This window comes from Balaenoptera musculus, chromosome 20, assembly GCF_009873245.2.
Source record: "Balaenoptera musculus isolate JJ_BM4_2016_0621 chromosome 20, mBalMus1.pri.v3, whole genome shotgun sequence".
Taxonomy (NCBI): Eukaryota; Metazoa; Chordata; class Mammalia; order Artiodactyla; family Balaenopteridae; genus Balaenoptera; species Balaenoptera musculus.
The window spans coordinates 9,634,172-9,656,444 of NC_045804.1; the positions used below are offsets into that span (position 1 = coordinate 9,634,172).

A 22,273-nucleotide genomic window follows, 5' to 3' on the forward strand; every position below is an offset into this window, starting at 1 on the left:
AGCCAGACTCATCAAGAAAAAGAGGGAGAGGACTCAAATCAATAAAATCAGAAATGAAAAAGGAGAAGTTACAACAGACACCGCAGAAATACAAAGCATCCTAAGAGACTACTACAAGCAACTTTATGCCAATAAAATGGACAACCTGGATGAAATGGACAAATTTTTAGAAAGGTATAACCTTCCAAGACTGAACCAGGAAGAAACAGAAAATATGAACAGACCAATCACAAGTAATGAAATTGAAACTGTGATTAAAAATCTTCCAACAAACAAAAGTCCAGGACCAGATGGCTTCACAGGTGAATTCTATCAAACATTTAGAGAAGAGCTAACACCTATCCTTCTCAAACTCTTCCAAAAAATTGCAGAGGAAGGAACACTCCCAAACTCATTCTATGAGGCCACCATCACCCTGATACCAAAACCAGACAAAGACACTACAAAAAAAGAAAATTACAGACCAATATCACTGATGAATATAGATGCAAAAATCCTCAACAAAATACTAGCAAACAGAATCCAACAACACATTAAAAGGATCATACACCACGATCAAGTGGGATTTATCCCAGGGATGCAAGGATTCTTCAGTATATGCAAATCAATCAATGTGATACACCATATTAACAAATTGAAGAATAAAAACCATATGATCATCTCAATAGATGCAGAAAAAGCTTTCGACAAAATTCAACACCCATTTCTGATAAAAACTCTCCAGAAAGTGGGCATAGAGGGAACCTACCTCAACATAATAAAGGCCATATATGACAAACCCACAGCAAACATCATTCTCAATGGTGAAAAACTGAAAGCATTTCCTCTAAGATCAGGAACGAGACAAGGATGTCCACTCTCACCACTATTATTCAACATAGTTCTGGAAGTCCTAGCCACGGCAATCAGAGAAGAAAAAGAAATAAAAGGAATACAAATTGGAAAAGAAGAAGTAAAACTGTCACTGTTTGCGGATGACATGATACTATACATAGAGAATCCTAAAACTGCCACCAGAAAACTGCTAGAGCTAATTAATGAATATGGTAAAGTTGCAGGATACAAAATTAATGCACAGAAATCTCTTGCATTCCTATACACTAATGATGAAAAATCTGAAAGAGAAATTATGGAAACACTCCCATTTACCATTGCAACAAAAAGAATAAAATACCTAGGAATAAACCTACCTAGGGAGACAAAAGACCTGTATGCAGAAAACTATAAGACACTGATGAAAGAAATTAAAGATGATACCAACAGATGGAGAGATATACCATGTTCTTGGATTGGAAGAATCAACATTGTGAAAATGAGTATACTACCCAAAGCAATCTACAGATTCAATGCAATCCCTATCAAATTACCAATGGCATTTTTTACGGAGCTAGAACAAATCATCTTAAAATTTGTATGGAGACACAAAAGACCCCGAATAGCCAAAGCAGTCTTGAGGGGAAAAAATGGAGCTGGAGGAATCAGACTCCCTGACTTCAGACAATACTACAAAGCTACAGTAATCAAGACAATATGGTACTGGCACAAAAACAGAAACATAGATCAATGGAACAAGATAGAAAGCCCAGAGATTAACCCACGCACCTATGGTCAACTAATCTATGACAAAGGAGGCAAAGATATACAATGGAGAAAAGACAGTCTCTTCAATAAGTGGTGCTGGGAAAACTGGACAGCTACATGTAAAAGAATGAAATTAGAATACTCCCTAACACCATACACAAAAATAAACTCAAAATGGATTAGAGACCTAAATATAAGACTGGACACTATAAAACTCTTAGAGGAAAACATAGGAAGAACACTCTTTGACATAAATCACAGCAAGATCTTTTTTGATCCACCTCCTAGAGTAATGGAAATAAAAACAAAAATAAACAAGTGGGACCTAATGAAACTTCAAAGCTTTTGCACAGCAAAGGAGACCATAAACAAGACGAAAAGACAACCCTCAGAATGGGAGAAAATATTTGCAAATGAATCAACGGACAAAGGATTAATCTCCAAAATATATAAACAGCTCATTCAGCTCAATATTAAAGAAACAAACACCCCAATCCAAAAATGGGCAGAAGACCTAAATAGACATTTCTCCAAAGAAGACATACAGACGGCCACGAAGCACATGAAAAGCTGCTCAACATCACTGATTATTAGAGAAATGCAAATCAAAACTACAATGAGGTATCACCTCACGCCAGTTAGAATGGGCATCATCAGAAAATCTACAAACAACAAATGCTGGAGAGGGTGTGGAGAAAAGGGAACCCTCTTGCACTGTTGGTGGGAATGTAAATTGATACAGCCACTATGGAGAACAATATGGAGGTTCCTTAAAAAACTAAAAATAGAATTACCATATGACCCAGCAATCCCACTACTGGGCATATACCCAGAGAAAACCGTAATTCAAAAAGACACATGCACCCAAATGTTCATTGCAGCACTATTTACAATAGCCAGATCATGGAAGCAACCTAAATGCCCATCAACAGACAAATGGATAAAGATGATGTGGTACATATATACAATGGAATATTACTCAGCCATAAAAGGGAACGAAATTGAGTCATTTGTTGAGACGTGGATGGATCTAGAGACTGTCATACAGAGTGAAGTAAGTCAGAAAGAGAAAAACAAATATCGTATATTAATGCATGTATGTGGAACCTAGAAAAATGGTACAGATGAGCCGGTTTGCAGGGCAGAAGTTGAGACACAGATGTAGAGAATGGACATATGGACACCAAGGGGGGAAAACTGCGGTGGGGTGGGGATGGTGGTGTGCTGAATTGGGCGATTGGGATTGACATGTATACACTGATGTGTATAAAATTGATGCCTAATAAGAACCTGCAGTATAAAAAACCAAACAAACAAAACAACTAATACTAAACTTTCATTGGGTTATTTGTATGGAAATATGTTAATATAAATGTTTCAGACATTACATGAAATTTCTAAAAATCTTATATTTGTATTTGTATGGAAATATGTATGGAAATATGTTAATATAAATGTTTCAGACATTACATGAAATTTCTAAAAATCTTATATTTGTATTTGTATGGAAATATGTATGGAAATATGTTAATATAAATGTTTCAGACATTACATGAAATTTCTAAAAATCTTATATTTGTATTTGTATGGAAATATGTATGGAAATATGTTAATATAAATGTTTCAGACATTACATGAAATTTCTAAAAATCTTATATGTTCTGGTATAATGTTATAAGTAATAATCCTAGTTATTACTTTAAAATGTATATCTCAGAAATAACTAATTTTCTTGTCAACTGCATTATTATGAACTTTCATCAAATCTTTAACTGTGGTCATTTTTAAGTCTTTTGTCATTTACAGACAGTTCTGGGTGTACTCTGATGCTTTTGCAAATATGTTCCTATAAAAGGGTTTCATCTTCAAGAAATTCATGGAAAAGACTCTGACAAGTACAGGTTTCTGGTAACTGACTGTACTGCTGAACTGAATGAATAAGCATTTTCAGAACTCTAATGAACAACTGATGAACTCATAAAAGTGCTAACAAAAGATCAAGATGAAAAAAAAATTAATTACATGGGACTGAGTGAACTGATGAGGATGAGTATAATTTTTGTGACTTTCTGTCTGAAATAAAAAAAAAAAAAATCCCACAAGGACTCAGAGGCAAAGAATATACAAATCAATTTTCACTGCAAAGTAAAGGAGCTGTTACAGTGGAGGATTACTGGACTGAATGTCAATATTATGACATAGTATGAGTGTGTTTCATGTTTGGTAATTGCAATCATTGTTGCTTTTGTTGTGGTCATCCATGTACAATGCTTGGTGTCAGTCTATTTATCTCTTGTAAAAATAAAATACAGTGTGTGTGTGTGTGTGTGTGTGTGTGTGTGTGTGTGAAAAAAATGAAAAAAATAAAAAAAATAAAAAAAAAAAAGGAAGGAAATTCTGACCATGCTACAACACAGAGGAACCTAGAAGACATTATGCTGAGTGAAATCAGCCAGTCGCAAAAGGACAAATAGGATTTGTCCTCATGTGAGTAGGATTTCACTCATACGAGGTCCCTGGCAGAGTCGGATTCATGGAGACAGAAAGTAGAACGGTGGGTGCCAGGGACTGTGGGGAGTGGGGAGGGGGAGTTAGTGTTTCATGGGGACAGAGTTTCTGTTCGGGAAGATGAGAAAGTTCTGGAGATGGACGGTGGGGATGGTGGCACATCTATGTGAACGTATTAATGCCACTGAATGGTGTGGTTAAAATGGTAAATTTTGTGTTGTGTATGCTTTACCACAAAAAAAAGGAATAAAAAGCTTAAATGAAGACCCTGGAAGAGGCCCCGAAAAATACACCACAGGCTGGGATGGGGAGGCTGGAAAGAATGAATAAGCCTCGAAGTATACCCTCTGCTTATCATAACTCCTATCACATTACTAGTAGGTTTTAAAGAAATAACTTGACAAAACAATTGCATGGTAATTCTGGATGAATAAATGAAGGAGAATAGTAAAAAACAAAACAAAACAAAAAGCATGTTACAGAGCAGTATAAATAGCTTGCTATGTTTGAAAAGTATGCCAATTTACATGTATAACTTGTAAATATATATTAAAATGTCTGTGAGTGTTATCCAAGTATGAATGCGAACTTTCAGGGGTTTGGTGATTTGCTTTTCTTTACCGTCTAATTTTTAAATAAGACCTGAGAGCCTCTGTAATTATTTTAAAGGCTTTAAAATGTCCATTGTAGGCATCCCGAGTAGCTCTCTTCTGCCTTTTGGAAGCAGCACACCTCCCTGACATCTGTTCAGAGAGAAACATCACCAAGGTCCCTCAGCTGGAGTTGACAGGGGTGTAACTGGGGTCAAAAGGCAAGCTCCAAATTCCAGGTTTTTTGGACAAGCTTAAAAAACAAATCAAAGGGAAGCCCTGAGCCTGGGAGAGCGGATGCCTCAGGTGGGATCCGAGCCCTGGTCGCGCCTTCGGGCATGGCCTCCAAGGCAGGTCCTGCTTGGAGAGGCGGCGGGGCCTTGGTGTTGAGACATATCACTCTTCTCATTTTACAGCCCATCATGGATGTGGGCTGGGGGCCGACAACGCCGGAATCAGCCGTACGTATCTAAACGCGGGAGCTTCATTGCGCGCGTGAGCCCGGCGGTCGTCCTGGGGGAGGCGAGTGTGGCGGCTGCACGACAGAGGGCAGCTCCCGGCTGGTGCGGGCTCAACCTGCACCGCTGTCACGCTGACCCCTGAGTGTTCCTCCCTCCTGTGGTTTGGGAATGACTGAATTTGGGAAGGGCCGCGAAGTTCCACCAAGTTCAGCTTTTGAATCCGGTTCAACTGGCTGAGGCAAGGGATCTGCTTGGAGCGAGGGAAGTTAGTTGCTGCAGGGACCCATGTCAGAGCGGAACATTCTGGAAAGACCGATGGTCCCTAAAGGCCGAGGGCCGGCGTGGTGGCTCTGGGCCTGCAGCACCGCTCCTTCCCCGATCCCGCTAGCTCCTCTCCTGGATAATCGGGATTTGCTGCGCCTCCTGGTTGCCGCCCTTTCTCTTTGGCTCCTGCTGCCGGGCTCTCTCCTGGGGCCCCCAGGGGAACCTGCTCCGGCCAAGACCTCAGGGCCTCTCCTCGGCCGCAGCCCACTGTCCTGCCTGGAGCCTCTGCGGCCTTGACTGTCGTGAAGCTCGGCCCTCCCTGGCCTTCCTGCCGTGGCGCTTGCTCCGTCCCTGCTGACCGCTGCCTGCCCCGGGATCCCGTCCTCCTCAGCCTCTCCAGCTCTCTGGCAGGGACTCCTCCACCCCCACGCTCTCAGGCTGAGGGGCCGAGATCTCCACCTCCCGCCCTCTCCTGCACTTCCCAGCCCCACAGGTCCCAGCGCAACTTGGCCATCTCCTGCCAGGCGTCCCCTCAATTCCTCCGATGCCCACACACGCGTGGCCGCACATTATCTTGGTTTCTCCTGGCACTGGAGTCTTGGCCGCCCTCGCCCCCAGCCCAGTCCCCCTGTGTCCTCATTTCCTGTCTGCTTGAGGGAGACATCGTGTCAGTAATTGCTCCAGCTGCCAACGTCACGGTCAGCCCCACAAGCTCAGCTCCGGGGGTCCCCTCCTCACTCACCATCGAGGAGGAGGGAGCGGGTCCGGACACCTGCGTCTGGGTGCATCTAGGGACTGGTGGTAACAGAGCAGGGTGCCCGCTCCCCTCTGGCCGGGACACACTTCCGGGGCCCCTTGCAGCCATCGTCATTGCCGGCAGAGAGGAAGGAACAAGGAGCCCAGGTTTGGGGGTGAGTCTCAGGGAAGAGGGTCGAAGAGGTGTGGCCAGGGCACGCTCCTCATTCTGCCTTGCCGGCTGCAGGAAGGCAAGCGCTCGCCCCACCCGCCCCTCCCGGCTCAGCATTTGCTGAAGGTCAAGGGGACCGCCCGAGCTGCTGAGACATGGGCCTGGCCCCTCACTCAGCTTAAAGCGTTTCTCCAGAGGGTCCAGCCCAGCTCTCTGGGCTACTACTCGGACCTCGGGGAGAGGGCTCACAAAGGTCAAAAGCATGCCACTGCCTGGCCTGGGGACTGCGTGGGGGGTGGGGCCTGGGGACCCAGCAGGTGGGAGTCCAGCTAAGCCCCCACTCCTCACGTTCGCCCATGACGAGGGTCTCGCTCGGTCTCTCCCTCCTCCCTTCTTGTTGCACTGCCTGGTTCCAGCCTTCGTGGGGTCACCGGGGCTCCGTGGTGCCCCCCTCGCCGTCACCCCTGAGCGATCTCTGCTGTCTTCAAGCCATCCCCCACTCTGTCCCAGAACACCACCAGATCCTGCCCCTCCTCCGCGCAAATGACCTTGACAGTATCTTGTTTTCTTGGGACCAAGTCCAGGATTTTCCATGAGGCATACAACGGCCCTTGGGTTTGGATCCTGACCCTTTTCCCGCTGCGTCTCCAAACTCCAGTGGGTGCCCGTGGCTTATGGTACGACTTTATAATAATGTTACGTCATCATGAACGCATCTGTTACGCTAATAACATATACATTGTTAACTTCTTACTGTGACACTATCATTAGAACAATAATAATACATCTTATAACTGTTCAGGAGTCTGCTTCCCCTAATATGACGCAAGGTCCGATGCAAGATCCTATAGCCCTGTCTATAGCTGTCCTTACTTCGGAATCCACAGAAGCTACTTAATAAATAACAAATATAATAATAAATACTTAATAAATGATAACAAATGAGGAGTACAAACCCAGCTCGTCACGGGCGTAGGAGCAATGAATTGTGATGAAACAGATCACAGAGTTGCTGCAGCTAATGCCGGGGATAAAACAACAGCTGCCACAGTTGGCCCCAAAGTGAGGCCAACAAAATCCTCACAAGGACAGGGCAAATAGTATGATGCAATCAAGAAAATAAAGCAAGGGCTTCCTTGGTGGCGCAGTGGTTGAGAATCTGCCTGCCAATTCAGGCGACACGGGTTTGAGCCCTGGTCTGGGAAGATCCCAAATGCCGCGGAGCAACTAGGCCCGTGAGCCACAACTACTGAGCCTGCGCGTCTGGAGCTTGTGCTCCGCAACAAGAGAGGCCGCGACAGTGAGAGGCCCGCCGCGCACCGTGATGAAGAGTGGCCCCCGCTCGCCGCAACTAGAGAAAGCCCTCGCACAGAAACGAAGACCCAACACAGCCAGAAAGAAAGAAAGAAAGAAAGAAAGAAAGAAAGAAAGAAAGAAAGAAAGAAGCTTTAAAAAAAAGAAAATAAAGCAATACAATTAAGCTAATAGACTAGAAACTTTTTCAGTGGAGACAACTCAGCACAGCTATACAGCTCCAGATGCGAGGGTTCTAACCACCCTGAACGCACTCGGGGAGTCGGTGCGAACCCACTCGCTCGGCTTAGCTGAGCACCGCTAAGACCCATGACGCGCCGGGTCAGTTCAGGAGGCGGTGCCTGGCAGAACCTACATTAGGGAGGCCTCCCCCTTAAGGCTGGCATTTTAAAAATACAGCCAGCTGGCTAGTCCTTTGATAGGAAGAGTAGAACGCGCTGGAGGCGATGGGAAGCTGGACGTTACCTGGGGGCTCCTGTCCCTGGCACAGCCTGCTTGGCATTGTCGGGAGAGCAGGGCTGAGACCTAGCCCACCGTCCCCATCGTCCTTCCCGGGGCCTCTGCCCACAGACCACCCCCTCCTGCTGAGGTCCCAGGGTGCCAGGCTCTGGCAGGGGTCCAGACCATCCCCCTAAGGCAACCTGGCCAGCAACTGCCTCGGAGCCGTGAGCGGAGGGGAGGGTCCCCTGGGTCTGGCATTGTCCTGGCCCACAGAAGCAGCCTCGACACCAAGGCAAAGAGAGATGAGCCGTGTGACGTGGTCCAGTCAATTTCAGCTCTAATCTGAGACACAACAATGGTACGCTGTAGACTAATCGTGTATGACTAGCACGCAGGTCCCCGAGAGAGCAAATTTTCGGGAAAAAGGAATCAATAAAAAGCCTCGGCGGCACGTCTTGGGGATGGGAGACCTGAGTCAAGCTCATATTTATTTGATTAATTCAAAAAAGCAGCCTCCCAGAACCCTGAGCAGGTAGTCAGACAGCTAGTGAGTACCGGTTCTGAATTATTTAATCTGGAAAACTGGGAAAGATGTGGCACGATTTGATGACCAGAGACGAGAACCAAATCTCTTTGCCGCTATTATCTGAGGTGACTCTCTACTGGCTCTAATCTACCAGAAACCCACACTTCCTTCTACCTTCGTCACATGGCCGTGGGCACCGGCCGAATGTGTCCCTGGCCTTTACCGTCTAAGATAAACACCCTGCTGGTGACCTTCACGTTCTCTGCGCTGGATGCTTCGTTTTGGGAATGGGAGTGGGGAGACTCTTCTCCGCTCCCCCTCCCGAAGGGCGGCTTATTGAGAGGCGACATCTCACCTTGAGGTCTGGGATCCCGTAGCCCTTCTTGAGGGTGATCTGGAACACGTCCAGCGCGCTGATGTACGCGGCCAGGCGGGAGAGGCTCTGCTTGCCGCTGCCGCCCACCCCTACCAGCAGGGCGTTGCCCCGTGGGGACTCCAGGATGCGGTTGATCCTGCAGATGTGGGCCACCGCGTCCTCAAACAGCACCTGAAGAGACCAGACCAGAGAGACCCCGGGTGTCTCACCGTGCAGACACGCCTCCCTCGTCCCTCCCCACCCCACTGCTGCCTGCTTGAGCCCCGCTCACCAGGTTCATGACCGCGTTGACCTCGTTGTAACTGTCCAGGACTTCCACCAGGAGCTTGTTCAGGGGAGCCACGTCAGTCACCGGCAGGTATTTGGGATCGCCGATCCCGTGAGCAAAGTGGCAGTAGATATTGGGTTTAGCGAATAAGAGCTCTTCACCAAGATCCTAGACGTCAGAGACGAGATACTTCTGTTGTCGCTGCCTCGGGCACACAGATCACGAACAGCAGCCCCAGCACCTTGCCCGGCGGCCTCAGGATCTCAGGCCACGTCTGCAGGGGCCCACACTGCTGCTACCAGGGGCCCTGCAAACCACTGGGCAAAATCCCCTTGTCCCTGCCACATCGGGAATGAACTGAGAGTCCAGAAAAATGATTCTACCACGAAAACCCCGGACACACCAGCGGAGCACGTCGACCCCAGCAGAGCTGTCTGTGCCCAGCGGCTAGAGGGAGGTCTTCACATCCTGACCTGTCGAGGGCCCCACTCCTCCTCGCTCGGGCCACAGCCACGTGGCAGAGTCATCTCGTGGGACCCAACGTGGTCCTTCCCATCCCCACCCCAGGGCCCTTGCAGGGGGGCGGGGATTGTCACGGGGCCCCGACACTCTGCCCCTCGGAGCCTTCCTGGGCTTGGCAGGGGACACGGTGGCCTGACGTACGTCGAAGAACTTCTTGGTGGAAGCGACGGTGACCCTGCGCAGCGTCTCCTGGTCCTTCTCGTCCACCATCTTGTCGCCGTACACACGTTCGGCTTCGTGCAGCCAGAGGCGGACGAGGTCTAGTGGGATTTTCAGGATCTCTGTGGTGGAGAACAGGAGCCCCTGCCCCAGATGCGGGACGGTCGGCATCCTGAGCTGTGTCCCGGAGGCAAGCCGAGCACCGCATGTGGATTAAACGAGAAAGTGGCCGCTTCCCCAGGGGATGACCCTTTAGGCTGTGGTACAGTGTCCATTTGAGGTCCAGGAAGCCACGGACTGCCAAGGCCGTGCAAATCCTGGAGGCTGGAGGGTGTGTCTGTGGCCTGAGAGACGTGGGGGGATTCTCCTCACGAGACAGAGTTAAGGGCTGCCCCCTCTAAGGGGGTGGGCGGTGGAGAAAGGGACAAAGGGGCTGATCAGGCAGAAGCCCGACTACGCGAGGCCATGGAGTGGCCGGTGAGCTTGGGCTGTGCCAGTCCTGGCTTGGCCGTTTACTAACCAAGTGACCTGGCAAGTTCAACAGGTGCTTTTTTTCCAGGCCCCTGTTATGGGCTCTGGGAACACAGTGATGATGGGACTGACCCTGCCTTCATGGAGTTTGCCTTCTAGTGGGGAGATGTAACCAGACAAAATCGCAAGGTAATTACACATTGTGATGTGTGCTATGAATGACATAAACAGGGCCCGTGAGACAGAGTGTGTGGGGATGAGGAGGGGCCTCCTGAGGGCACGACATTTGAGCTGACACTTAAAGTGGGGGGAGCCTTAGACTTCCCATCTGTAAAATGGGGATATACGAGCGTTACATGTTGTTTGGAGGAGAAAATGGGGATGTAAGTGGCCAAACCCATCGGCTAGCTCAGTCAATACATAAGAGGAAACATCATCACCACCATCATCACCATCAGGACTACAACGATCACCACCACCATCACCATCATCATCACCATTGTTATCAACATCCCCACCATCATCACCATCATTACGACCACCATCATCACCATCACTACCACTATCATCATTACCATCATTATCACCATCATCACTATCACCATTATCATCACCATGGTCACCATCATCACCATCATTATCACTATCACCATGGTCACCATCATCATCAACATCATCACTGTCATCAGTCCATAGATCACTTTGCTTTCTCTCCTGAGAGTAGCAGAGGAGGAGAGCATCTGTGGGTCAGGCCTTGGCCATAAGGTGACATGACAATAGCGCTAAAAGCAGTACCTGGAAAATATTGGAGAGGTCCCTGAGGTTGAAGACATAATGAAACTTAATTGCTGTGGGAAGAAACGTTGAGGTCACTTTCTGGTGCAGGGCTGTTACAGGAAAAAGACACATCGATTCTTGTACACTCTTAATGGCCTCAGGAAGCGCAAAGATTAAGCTGTAGTTTCTAAAGCAAATGGACTGTGAGATGGTGACAATTTAAGTAAGAAATCTGCAGAGCCGAGGAGGGAGGAAGTTTGCTACTCTACTGATGTGGAAATTGTTTCTGTATACTGAATTTCCTATCCTCTGCCTCCCCCTCAAGCAACTGGACGTCACAATACCTCAACAGCATCGTTAAAAAAAATATTGACTTGGAAGTATAAACAAAATATTTACCAGGGGAAAGTGTGAAGCCTCCGTCAGCCCCATAAAGCAGCGGGTCTCACTGACAGGAGGGGGGGCGAGGCAGGTCAGCTTACCCAGGGCGGAGGCCACCAGATAGCTGCTCATCTTCTGGACTGCCATGGGGGCCGATCGATAGGCCAGGTGCTGGGCCAGGATGGTGCTGTAGATGCTCACGAGAGCCTCCTGGCCCGGGAAGTTCACGGCAAACACACAGAAGTGGCGCTGCCGGAACAACCAGAGGCCCTGGTCAGGCTGCTCGTAGGGACCAGCTTGGGGCGGGGCCACCTTCCTGGGGAGCAGACTCTGTCCTCATCGCCTAATGTCTCGCGGGCATGGTCAGAATGGACAGGTTCCCTCCTCATGCCACGTGTGTGGTAAAGCCCCCTTAAATATTGATTACATCTCAAACAGCCAAATTCGTGTCATGCTCTCCAGAAAAAACTTGGAGGAGGCCAAAGAGTGCCTCAGAGCGCAGCCTGGATTTAAATTCCAGGTCTCCATCTGCTTTGGTAATTCAGAGGTGAGGCCCTGCCTGGGTGGCGTTGCAGACAGAGTACAGGATTTCCTGTTAAATCTGAATTTCACATAGGAAAAAAATTTTTTTTTTTTTAGTACAAATATGTCTCAAACATCGTATGGGGCATGATTGGCTGTTTATCTGAAATTCAGATTTGAGCAGGCATCTGTATTTTTATTTGCTAAGTAAGTCTGGCAGCCCTACGGGCTCACAGGGAGAGCTGGCTAGCCTCTCAACATGCCCCCCCGCTCCCCCACCCACTGGGAATGTCCTGACAGCTTCTGAAAGGCTGGGGCGTTCTCCAGGGAATGCCAGCCCACTGCCCCACAATCCCAAATCAATGCTTTCCTTCTCATTTGCCAAAGTGAGCCTTGGGCTCCTGCAGCTGACCAAGATGAGGCTGGGTTCTGCCTACCTGAAGCCTGGGGTCGATGGTGAAGGATCCAGCAGTGGGGTTCATGCATGCCACGTACTGACAGTTATGGACGTCCTTCAGTGTCAGCTTCTGTCGGTCATACCTGCGCAGGCAAGGCCAGCGTAATGTCCTGCTGCCGGCCCCCAGGAGCCACCCCCGGCTCCCCACCCACTCCAGTACTGCCCTGCATATGGTTAAAAAAAAAAAAACCTCAAAATAACAATTACATGTGAAATGGCCAATTGTACTTCATGCTTTTAAGAAACATTTTGAAACAGGAGGCAACGGAGTGGCTCAGTGTTCAGGTCTGGGTTTATGTTCCAGCTCCTCCATTCAGTAGCATCGTGACTCTGGGGAGGCTGGCTAACCCCTCCGTGCCTCAGTATTCTTATCTGTGCAATGGGTCATTATGAGGACGAATGGAGCTAATGCATGAAAATAAACTTAGAAGGGGACCTGAAATAGAGCAAGGGTTCCATAAATGTTTACCACCACCCCCATTATCACTCTAATTATCAAGAATGATGATGGTGACGATGATCAAATAAGCTGAAGAGGTTCCTCGGTGCCAGGGCACTGCTAACACTCCCAGGGGCTCAGACGAGGTGAAAGGCTATAAAGAGCTTTTGCATCTTTCATGTGCCTTTTACCTTTTGGCTTTTCCCCCCATTGTTTTGTTTTGTTTTCTGTTGGGAGTTGGTTCCGGCCCTTGTGGATCTGTGGGGATTCCTTGTATGCCCCACATATGAATCCACTGCCAGTGTCAGGCATTGCAAGTAATTTCTCCCGTCAACTCCATATTGTGCTTGCCCATGGTGTCTCTTGGTGAACAATGTTCCTCAGTTCTCAGGTAAGTCAAAGTAACCATTCTTCGGCCTTCTGGTCTATGCTTTTGAAGCCTAGCTTTGAGAAGTCCTTCCCACTCCCCACCTTTCCCCGGGTCACACTTTCTTCCACCCACATGGCAGTTTCTCCTTTGGCTTGTGGGTCTGCCCTCCACGTGGGGCCCGCCTGATCTAGGTGGTCGGGGTGCTCTGTGCTGCTGTCTCTTCTGCACTTGCTGACAGAGCCTCTGAACAGTCCAGCCTTCCCTGTTGCTTGTGGGGCCCCTTTATCTGAAAATTCTAGAGGGATCTTCCAAATCTGACTATGCCTCCCCCTCCTAGAGAGATTCTTCAGGACAAACTCAAGGGCAGGTGTGGACCCAGGGCTGAAGCTTCACTGCTCTTAGGGCCCTCTTAAAGAAGAGTACACCACATCTTAGTTTTGTAACTTTTGCAAGGATGCACGACCTGGTGAGCCCATTTCGAGAGCATGCAACCAGGGCCCGGGAGAGTGAGGGACCACCCCTGGGCCCTCCTGGGCCTCCCAGCAGATCCTCCCGAGGGGGCGCGGGCAGCCCTCACGTATCCCTCCTGCTTTGCCCTCGGCCTCCTGCCCTGTCCCTCCCCAGACCTGTCCTGGGCCCTGGCCGTCCCACACCACTTTCATGTGCTCACAGATGTCGAGCTCTCGCAGGGCTGCACTTCAAGTGCGTCCCGCCCCGGCCCAGCTCTGTCACCTCCCCAGGGAGCCATCCCTAACACCCTGTTCCCACATCACAGCCCATAGCCCCCATGGCTTCACTGCTGTCCTTGCTGGTTTCCTACAGCCCGTGAGCCCTGGAGTCGGTGTCATGTCGCGGGGAAAGGCCAGCCATGGAGTCAGACATGTGGGCTTGACTTCCAGCTGGGCCTCTCATCAGGGCTGTGACCGCCAGCAGGCCACTTATCCCCTCTGTGCCCTATTTCTCGGCAGTAAGGGGCAGGCACCACGCATCCCCTCACTGACTTCTGATGAGATTTCTCGGGTTCCTTTGGTCTCAAAACCCCCAGGTTTGGCCTGGGCCACTTGCCAGGTCATCACGGCGCACTTCTTTCAAGTGATACTTGTTTTAACCACACTGAATGTTCTGACCTTTCCAGACTGCAAATGTAAACATGCCACCCTCGGCTTTCCGTTGCCCTTGGGAGAAAGTGTTCTCAGTCCAGAGGTCCATGAGTCCTGGGGTCTGGCCGCCCCTGCCCCGGGCACCCTCTCCCTCTGGCTCTCATGCTCCAGCCACGCTGGGCTCCTATGGCCCCCTCCAGGGGCCACACTCCCTCTGCCCATGGCACCTGCTGTGCCCGAGATGCTCTCCCTCCAAAGTATTGACACTAAGGCCAGTAATGGAGCTCCCAGCTGCCTCCTCCCACCCCGGGTCTCTGACCCAGCCGCTGGGGTCCTCTGTGACTGCTCCCTTCACCCTGGAACTGCACCCCTCTGTCTTCTCTGCCATATGGACACTTCAATCGGAGGGGTACCTGTCTGTCCCTGCTCCATGGAACTGCAGGCCACAGCCGCCAGCCCGGGGCCTGGCAGATGCCCAGGGTGTATTTGCGGAATGTATGAGAGGAGGAGACCTTGACCCCCCATGTCTCCCCAGACCTGTGACCCCATCAGCGTGGTCCTGTGTCCCAGCCCTGCATCCTCCCTGTGGCAAACCCCTCCCCCGCCCCCACTCACCAGTGCCTGTGGTCCATGTGCTGCCGGAGGAGGGTGTGCGGGGCCACCGTCCCGTACTTGTCCACCTCGGGCATGTTCATGTCGTCGATGAAGTAGACCAGCTTCTTGGTGCCTGGTGGCCCGTAATTCCGCCCCGATTTCTTCTCCAGCGGCTTTTCGAGAACACCTAGAGAAGGGAATGGGGTGACTACCACGGTGCCTGGTAGATCTCAGAGGCGGCGGCCCAAAGGGTAGCCCTGGGGGCACCAAAGACAGGCGGGTTGGACTCCAGCCACCTCAGGAGTAAAGGAGAGGGTGGTGGGCACCACTGGCTCCAGGCAGGGACACAGGAACCTTGTGCTCATCGACCTCGGGGCCACATGAGACTGGTTAGGAGCGGAGCTCCCTGTGGGATCTGCCACCCTCGTCCCCCTGCTCTGGGCATAGAGAGCAGCGGGTGGGGGCACGGGAAGTGGAGAGGCAGCTGGCCAGCTCCCGGGTCTGCAGTAAGAAGGCGCTGTGAGGAACGTCAGGGTGGGACTGGGGGGCAGTCGCGCGCGTCGGATGAGAGTGATTGGGTATGTCGAGGCCAGGCCGTGAGGACCCACGCTTGTCCTCAACCTCACCCTGCAGCATAGCCGAGGTCGTGTAGAAGTTGAAGGGCACGGCCTGCACTAAGTAGTCGTCTGTGCTCAGGCTGTCCAGCTTGTCCCCCATCAGCACCGACTTGCCCGTCCCTGCGTTCCCCACCAGCATCACGGGCCACGACTTCTCCACGAGCAGGTCCATGAAGTAGCGGATGCGGATGGTTTCCGTGGTGTGCACCAGTGAGGCCTGGGGGAGGGGGCAGGAGGATGGGGGGGGAGAGGGAGGAGCTGTAACCCCAGACACACCCGAGCCTCCAATTCCCACCTTCCCAACAAACTTGCAGACCTGGACAGTTTGTCAAATCCCCAGTCTTACTTGAAAGGTCCTACTGTTGAAAACCGTTTGCGACTGGACATCCCATTGAGAAGCGAGTGGGATGGGGCTCTGAGTCCTGCTCCTAAATCGTCATAAATCGGCACCGCTCTGGGCAGTTACCTGCAGCGGGACATCAGGGTCCAGCTCGAAGCGGGGCACCTTGTCCGTCCACGGCAGGAACTTTTTGGTGTCGGGATCTATGTAGTAGTCAAAGATCGTTCCCTGCGAGGGGAACTTGATTGTCTTAAATTCATTGATCCACCATCGGCTGAACTCGACCCGATAATCTACAAGCTGTTGGGAAACAAAATAAAGCACAGAAACAGCCCAGCTGAGAGGGATGCCGGGAGACCGAGTCTGGCTGGCCAGGCACCCGCTGCGGCCGGCTGCTCACCTGGTCCTGGAACATGGCCCCTCCGAAGGCCCAGAAGCAGGCGAACACGAAGTAGAGCTCGTACAGCTCCTTGGCAGAGTCGGGTGGTGCGTTCTTCTCGGTAAGGAGGCACTCGAGCAGGTACAGGATCACCTGGATGACCGTGATCTCGGGCACCGGAGTGATCTTCTTAAACCCGACGCGAAGCTTGTCCAGGCAGGTGGGCAGGTACTTGTCAAAGAGGATCATCAGGTTGGCCTTTTCCGACTGCACCTTGCGCCTCTCAATCCAGCTGCTCACCACCCTGGGGAAGACGGGGAGGTGCTGGAGGACTGGGCCACCACGTTGGGTCCCCCTGGCGACCCTCCACTTGGTGAACGCTTCCACGTGATTCTGGTACTCCTGCCTGGTGATGGGGCCGGTCCCAGACCTTAAGAGGATCTGATGAGGGTGTGCTCTTTCCCTGGGATTCTAGCTGTGGGGTGCTGTCCTCCTAGAACAACTGGGAGCCATCCTTCCTACCTCCAAATGCAGATAATACTGAGGACAGTAGAGCTGGATATAGGAGAAGAGGAGAGGAGAGAGAAGTTTCATAACATCATCTGGGGGAGAGAGAGGGAGGGGATGGGAAGGGAAGGGAAGGAAAGGGAAAGGAAAGGAGAGGAGCAGGGACACATCATCGCATTATCTGGACTCCTGGATCCAGCCATGCCTGAAGCATACATGGTGAATTGAGCCAATTGACACATTTAATGGAAGAGTCCAAACCAATACAACAGGCATTCCTGAGGAGCCATGTTGGGTTGCCTGGCACACATACATCTCTGGAGTGGGTGGCATAGAGGTGGCCCACCACGGCTGTGAGGGGTGTGGATTCTAGAGCCTGACTGCCTGGCTTGAATGGGCTCTAGCGTGGCCAGCCATGGCCTCGGGCAAGTTACTCAACATGTCTGGGTCTCAGGTTTCTCATCCGTAAATGGGAGTGGTGATAATCACTCCCATATTTGAAGGACTACCTGGGCTGATATTTTTAAAGCTCATAGAGGGGAGCCTGGTCCACGTAAGTGCTAAACAAGTGCCTGCTAAAAGCGTAAAGAGCGTCCGGCTCCCTTGCGGGCTGATGAGCTCAGTGAGCTGTCCTTCCTAGGATGCCCAAAACGTAAGCAGGAAGCTCGCGTTACCCGACTCAGCTCGCCTGCCCTCCGCAGCCCCAGCAGACATGCCTTTTTGCAAGTGAGCGCATGTTCTGGAAGCTCTGCCTCTTACTGCATCCCTAGCAGAACAGAGAACCAAGAGCTCAAAACCTCTGCCCCGTTGCCCCTGGGTTCACTAGGTAACAGAGCAAACCTTTAAACACTCTACGTCCACAAGCAAACACAGTGCAGTTGAGAACTGAATTCCAAATACAGTTTGTCTTCAGAATGGAGACCAATGTGCAAATCTATACATAGACTGCTGCATTTGCCTTCTATCTTGAAGGCGGATATATCAAATTTAAAATTTTGCCTTGTTAGAGACATTTAGTGCATGCAAATGTGCGCGCTGGCTTTGATCTGGAAAGCCGACCCAGACCCAGACCCAGACCCAGACCCCAGGAGGACGAGTGGCTTCCCTGCAGGCTCCTACCCTGTCCCCAGAGGCCACGGGGCCCCTCTGGCCCTGGAGCTTTGCTTCACCTCCCCCTCCTGGATACGCTCGGCCACCCCTGCCTTGAGTCATGGCTGCCGCTGCTGGAGGGCTGCTCTTTCTCTGGGCTGGGGGGCCCTGAGCAGGCTCTCAGCCTCTCCAGTTCTCTCCAGCAAAACCCGGGTCTCCTCCTGGTCCCCAGGATGCCACTCACTCTCTTGGTTATCCCTCTGGAGCCCCAAGAACCGCTCCCGGCTGAAGGGTGAGCCTTCGGGTCCCGCCCCTGCCCACCCCTGCTGATCTTCCGCTCTCCTTCTCGCCCCCCGCTGAGCGTCCACTGGGCACCCCTCGGCCCTACCGTCTCCTTCCCGTACTCTTGCGTCTCAGCGGCTCGCGCTCAGACTTTTTTCCAGTTCTCTTGCCTTGTCTGCTGCCCACCCTGGAAGCGCCCAGACGTGTGTAGTGGGCAGAATGGGGGCCCCTCAAAAGACATGTTCACCCCCAGTCTATGAATGTGGCCTTATTTGGAAAAAGGGTGTTTGCAGATGTAATCAAAATAAGGATCTCGAGATGGTGCATCCTGGATGAGGGTGGGCCCTGATCCAATGACTGGTCCTTATGAGAAGAGGGAAATTAGGACACAGAGGCATGTGCAGAGGGAAGACCACGTGAGACTCAGAAAGGTGGCTGTGTGATGGGGTGATGTGTCTACAAGCCAAGGATTGCCAGCAACACCAGAAGCTGGGGGAGAAGCCCTAGAAGAGATTCCCCCTCAGAGCTTCCAGAAGGAACCAACCCTTCCAACACCTGATTTCAGACTTCCGGCCTCCAGAACCAGTAGAGAAAAAACTTCCATTGTTTGAAGCTGCCCGGTTTGTGGTCCTTTGTCATGGCGGCCCAGGACACTAACAAAGCAGGATGACAGGTGTTGCTGGAGAAGGCGGCATAGTGGTGCTGGGTCTCAGCGGCCCCCAGGCCCCTGTGGGTCAGGCCAGCTCTGGTTCTGTCCCTGCAGGGTCACTGCGCTCATGTACCCCCCCCCCCCAGCCCCTGCCTCGCTGCATCGGGAGACGGCGGTCTCACTTCCCACTCGATGCACAGACGCATCGAGCATGAACCCTCCTCTTCCCCCTCTCTCCCCAGCGGCACACTTGCCTGTGCCTGGAAACACCCATGCCTGCTCATCTCGCCCCAGCTGCTACGAGACATTTCCAGAAAGACCCTCATTACCAGGGCCTCCTCCCAATTCCTCCTGCACGAATTGCCATCTGGCTTCTGCCCCTGTCGCGCCAGGAAGCTGTTCTTCCTGAATTAATGGTGAGCTCCCAGCTGCCAAATCCAGTGGCAACTTTCTGTCCTTGGCTCCTTGACCCTCCGGACGTGACCCTCTCGACGCTGCTTCCCTCCTGAAGCTTTTTCCTCCCTGGCTATGTGAGACGTCACCTCCCTGGTTTCCCTTCTACCTGTTCCTTCTCGAATCCTTCAAGGATTCTTCTTCCTCCCAACATCTCTTACCACTTTCCACATCTCTCCGGGAGACCCAGTTTCCCCAGCACGGGGCATCCGAGGGTCAGACACACAGCAGGTGCGCTGAAAGCACTGGTTGAATGAATGAATGAATGAATGAAGTGGACGACTGAATGAATGCAGCCAAGGTGTTTCTCCTGAGCCTGTCAGTCCCAGAATGTTGCACTGGGGTTTCTACTCAAGACCACGCAGGATGTCCTGGCGTATAAATTACTAGCCATGTGTCCAAGTACAAAAACATGCCTCCAGGATCAATGGCAAGCCTTCCATTTCTTAAGGTTTCACACATTTCTCACATCCATCCCTCCTCCCCTGTCGCCAGTCGCCACCCATCATCTGCTGCCATGAACTGTCCTCGTCACGTCAGAAGGGGCCCCTGTGCCAGCCCTGGAGGATCAGTCCCTTCCTGCCAGGGGCATCCTCACGCCTCACGCTCCATCCACGAACACCGGACCACCGCCAGTTCCCGGGAACCTCACACTCTCGCCCTGATGCCCCTTAAATGTTGGTTCTCACTTGGAATGCTTTCCCCTATCTGTCTACCTGGAAAGCTCCTTCTTCTCTCGGGGGTCAGCCCCAACTCCAGCTCCTCCAGGAAGACTTCCTGTCTCCACAACAGGCCCAGACCCTCCCTCCCTCCTCCTCAGAGCTCCCTGCATGTGGTACAAACTTCTGTTTTGTTAGCTGCCGTGATGCAGAGTCGCCATGCATGACATCACTTATTCACACGTCTGTCCCGCATCCTTTCATTGCCCCCACGCTGCTGCCTGGGGAGGGCCCAGCACAAGGTATTTATCGTATGAATGAACGAGTGAGTGAATGAATGAATTCATACACAGGAAACTCTGAAACGCCAATGCCCTCCTTTTTCTCTGCATAGTTTGGAGCAGGAGAACAAAAGCCCAACTCACGGGTTCCACCCTAGGTCGGCCGGGTTGATGTACAGAATGCCGGCTCTGGAGACGGTGGCCGGTGTGGCCGTCCTCAGGTGGCTGATCTCGAACACCAGCCGCATGGTGTGGTTCAGGGGGATCCGCTCATTGCTGGCCAGGGTGAGGACCTAGTGAGGGACACAGGCCTGTGGATTTCAGCCCCAAAGCACCCTCGTCCTGAGGGTTTCACAGGTCACATTTCAGAAGAGGAGGAGGAGGAGGTCGGGGACATCCCCCGTACCTCCGCCAGCCACCAACCAGCTTCCCTAATCCAGCGACTCCCTGCCGTCCTCGATGCCAGCCCCCCCGGCCCCTCCCACCCCCGGGCCATGGAGAGCGTCCAGATGTGCGTGGATGACGTAGGACTTCACTCTGAGGCTAAATTTGCCTTTCAAACCATGACCCCGACCCCTCCCCAGGAATTCTGGGGTTCCCTCCTCCACCCAGTTGAGAATCACTTTCTTAAGCTGCTTCTAGATAATTCTCAACACTGTCCGTGCCTTCCAAGATATTAGCTACCCCTCCGACATCGTGCCACGTGTCAGTCAGACAGGAACGCTCTCTACACCTGCATCCTTTGCCCACGCTGCGGCCAAAAAGCAGGTGAGCCGGGTGCACGTGGGCCTGCATCCTGCAAGGAATGCGTCTTGTGATGGGGGGGGGGGCTTTCCCTTGTCCATAACGCTTTGTGCAGAACTCCAGGCAGGCCCCCTCCTGAATCCCCATGCACAGCGGGTCCTGTCTGCTGAGTGCAGCAGGCGAGACATGTGGCATGTCCCATATGCTCCCCTCCCCCACGTTACTGCCGTTCTTGGGGGGTCAGCTCTGGGATCCAGGGCCCCCTTGTACCTTGTTGTCATCCATGACGGTGTTGAGGGACTCGATCCACATGGGGTCTATGTCCCCGTCCAGGACGATCCACTTGGGGCCGTCGTGAGGGATGTTGGCCAGGTCCCGCATGATGGTGGAGAAGAGGCCTGTGGGCAGTGGTGGCTCTGTCAGGTCCAGCTCTGGGTGGCTCTCCCTGGGGCCACAGGGGCTGAGACCGAGCTCGCCCCCTCTTGTCCCCTCTGGGCCAACACTGGCCTCTCTCTCAGAGGTGGCCAGTGCCCTACTTCAGAGGGACAGCGGAGACCCTCAGACAGGAGGGGACCTGGCTCATTTCCTGACCTTCTCCTGACCCCGAGGACCCACCTTTGTGACTCCACCCCTGACCCTGCCCCCCGACATCCCTCCCAAGTCTGGTCCAGTTCTCAGATTCAACAGCCCTACGTGGAAGGCCACTGCCCCGCCCTGCATCCCTTCACTCATCCCTTCCCTCTTTCATTCATTCACTCAATAAAGGTTTGCTGAGTGGTCTTAAAGAGTCAGGCTCAGGGACTTCCCTGGTGGCGCAGTGGATGAGAATCCGCCTGCCAATGCAGGGGACAGGGGTTCGATCCTTGGCCCGAGAGGATCCCACGTGCCGCGGAGCAACTAAGCCCGTGCGCCACAACTACTGAGCCTGTGATCTAGAGCCCGTGCTCTAGAGCCCGTGCTCCACAACAGAAGCCACTGCAATGAGAAGCCCGCGCACTGCAACGGAGAGTAGCCCCCACTCGCCGCAACTAGAGAAAGCCTGCTCACAGCAATGAAGACTCAACGCAGCCAAAAATAAAATAAATTAAATAAATTAATTTAAAAAAAAAAACAGAGGAAAAAAGAAAGAGTCAGGCTCAGAGCAGGGGGCGTGGGGACAACTGAAGCCCCTGCCCACCCCACAGAGCTTGCATCCCAGTGGAGGGGGTGACGACGCAAGATACACGTGCAGAAATAGATGCCAAG

General features: G+C 51.9%; 1 protein-coding gene across 1 annotated transcript in view; it reads right to left on the bottom strand.

Moving 5' to 3' along the window:
* DNAH17 (dynein axonemal heavy chain 17) overlaps positions 1 to 22,273 on the bottom strand; it is a 116,840-nt gene that overhangs the window by 38,139 nt on the left and 56,428 nt on the right. The window contains exons 42-53 of the mRNA XM_036836416.1: positions 21,299 to 21,426; positions 20,429 to 20,577; positions 16,386 to 16,668; positions 16,112 to 16,285; positions 15,655 to 15,862; positions 15,050 to 15,215; positions 12,506 to 12,608; positions 11,648 to 11,795; positions 11,184 to 11,275; positions 9,900 to 10,061; positions 9,240 to 9,404; positions 8,948 to 9,139 (exon numbers count right to left, since the gene is read on the bottom strand). Coding sequence (XP_036692311.1) covers positions 8,948 to 9,139; positions 9,240 to 9,404; positions 9,900 to 10,061; positions 11,184 to 11,275; positions 11,648 to 11,795; positions 12,506 to 12,608; positions 15,050 to 15,215; positions 15,655 to 15,862; positions 16,112 to 16,285; positions 16,386 to 16,668; positions 20,429 to 20,577; positions 21,299 to 21,426 — 1,970 coding nt within the window. The remainder of the gene's footprint in view (positions 1 to 8,947; positions 9,140 to 9,239; positions 9,405 to 9,899; positions 10,062 to 11,183; positions 11,276 to 11,647; positions 11,796 to 12,505; positions 12,609 to 15,049; positions 15,216 to 15,654; positions 15,863 to 16,111; positions 16,286 to 16,385; positions 16,669 to 20,428; positions 20,578 to 21,298; positions 21,427 to 22,273) is intronic.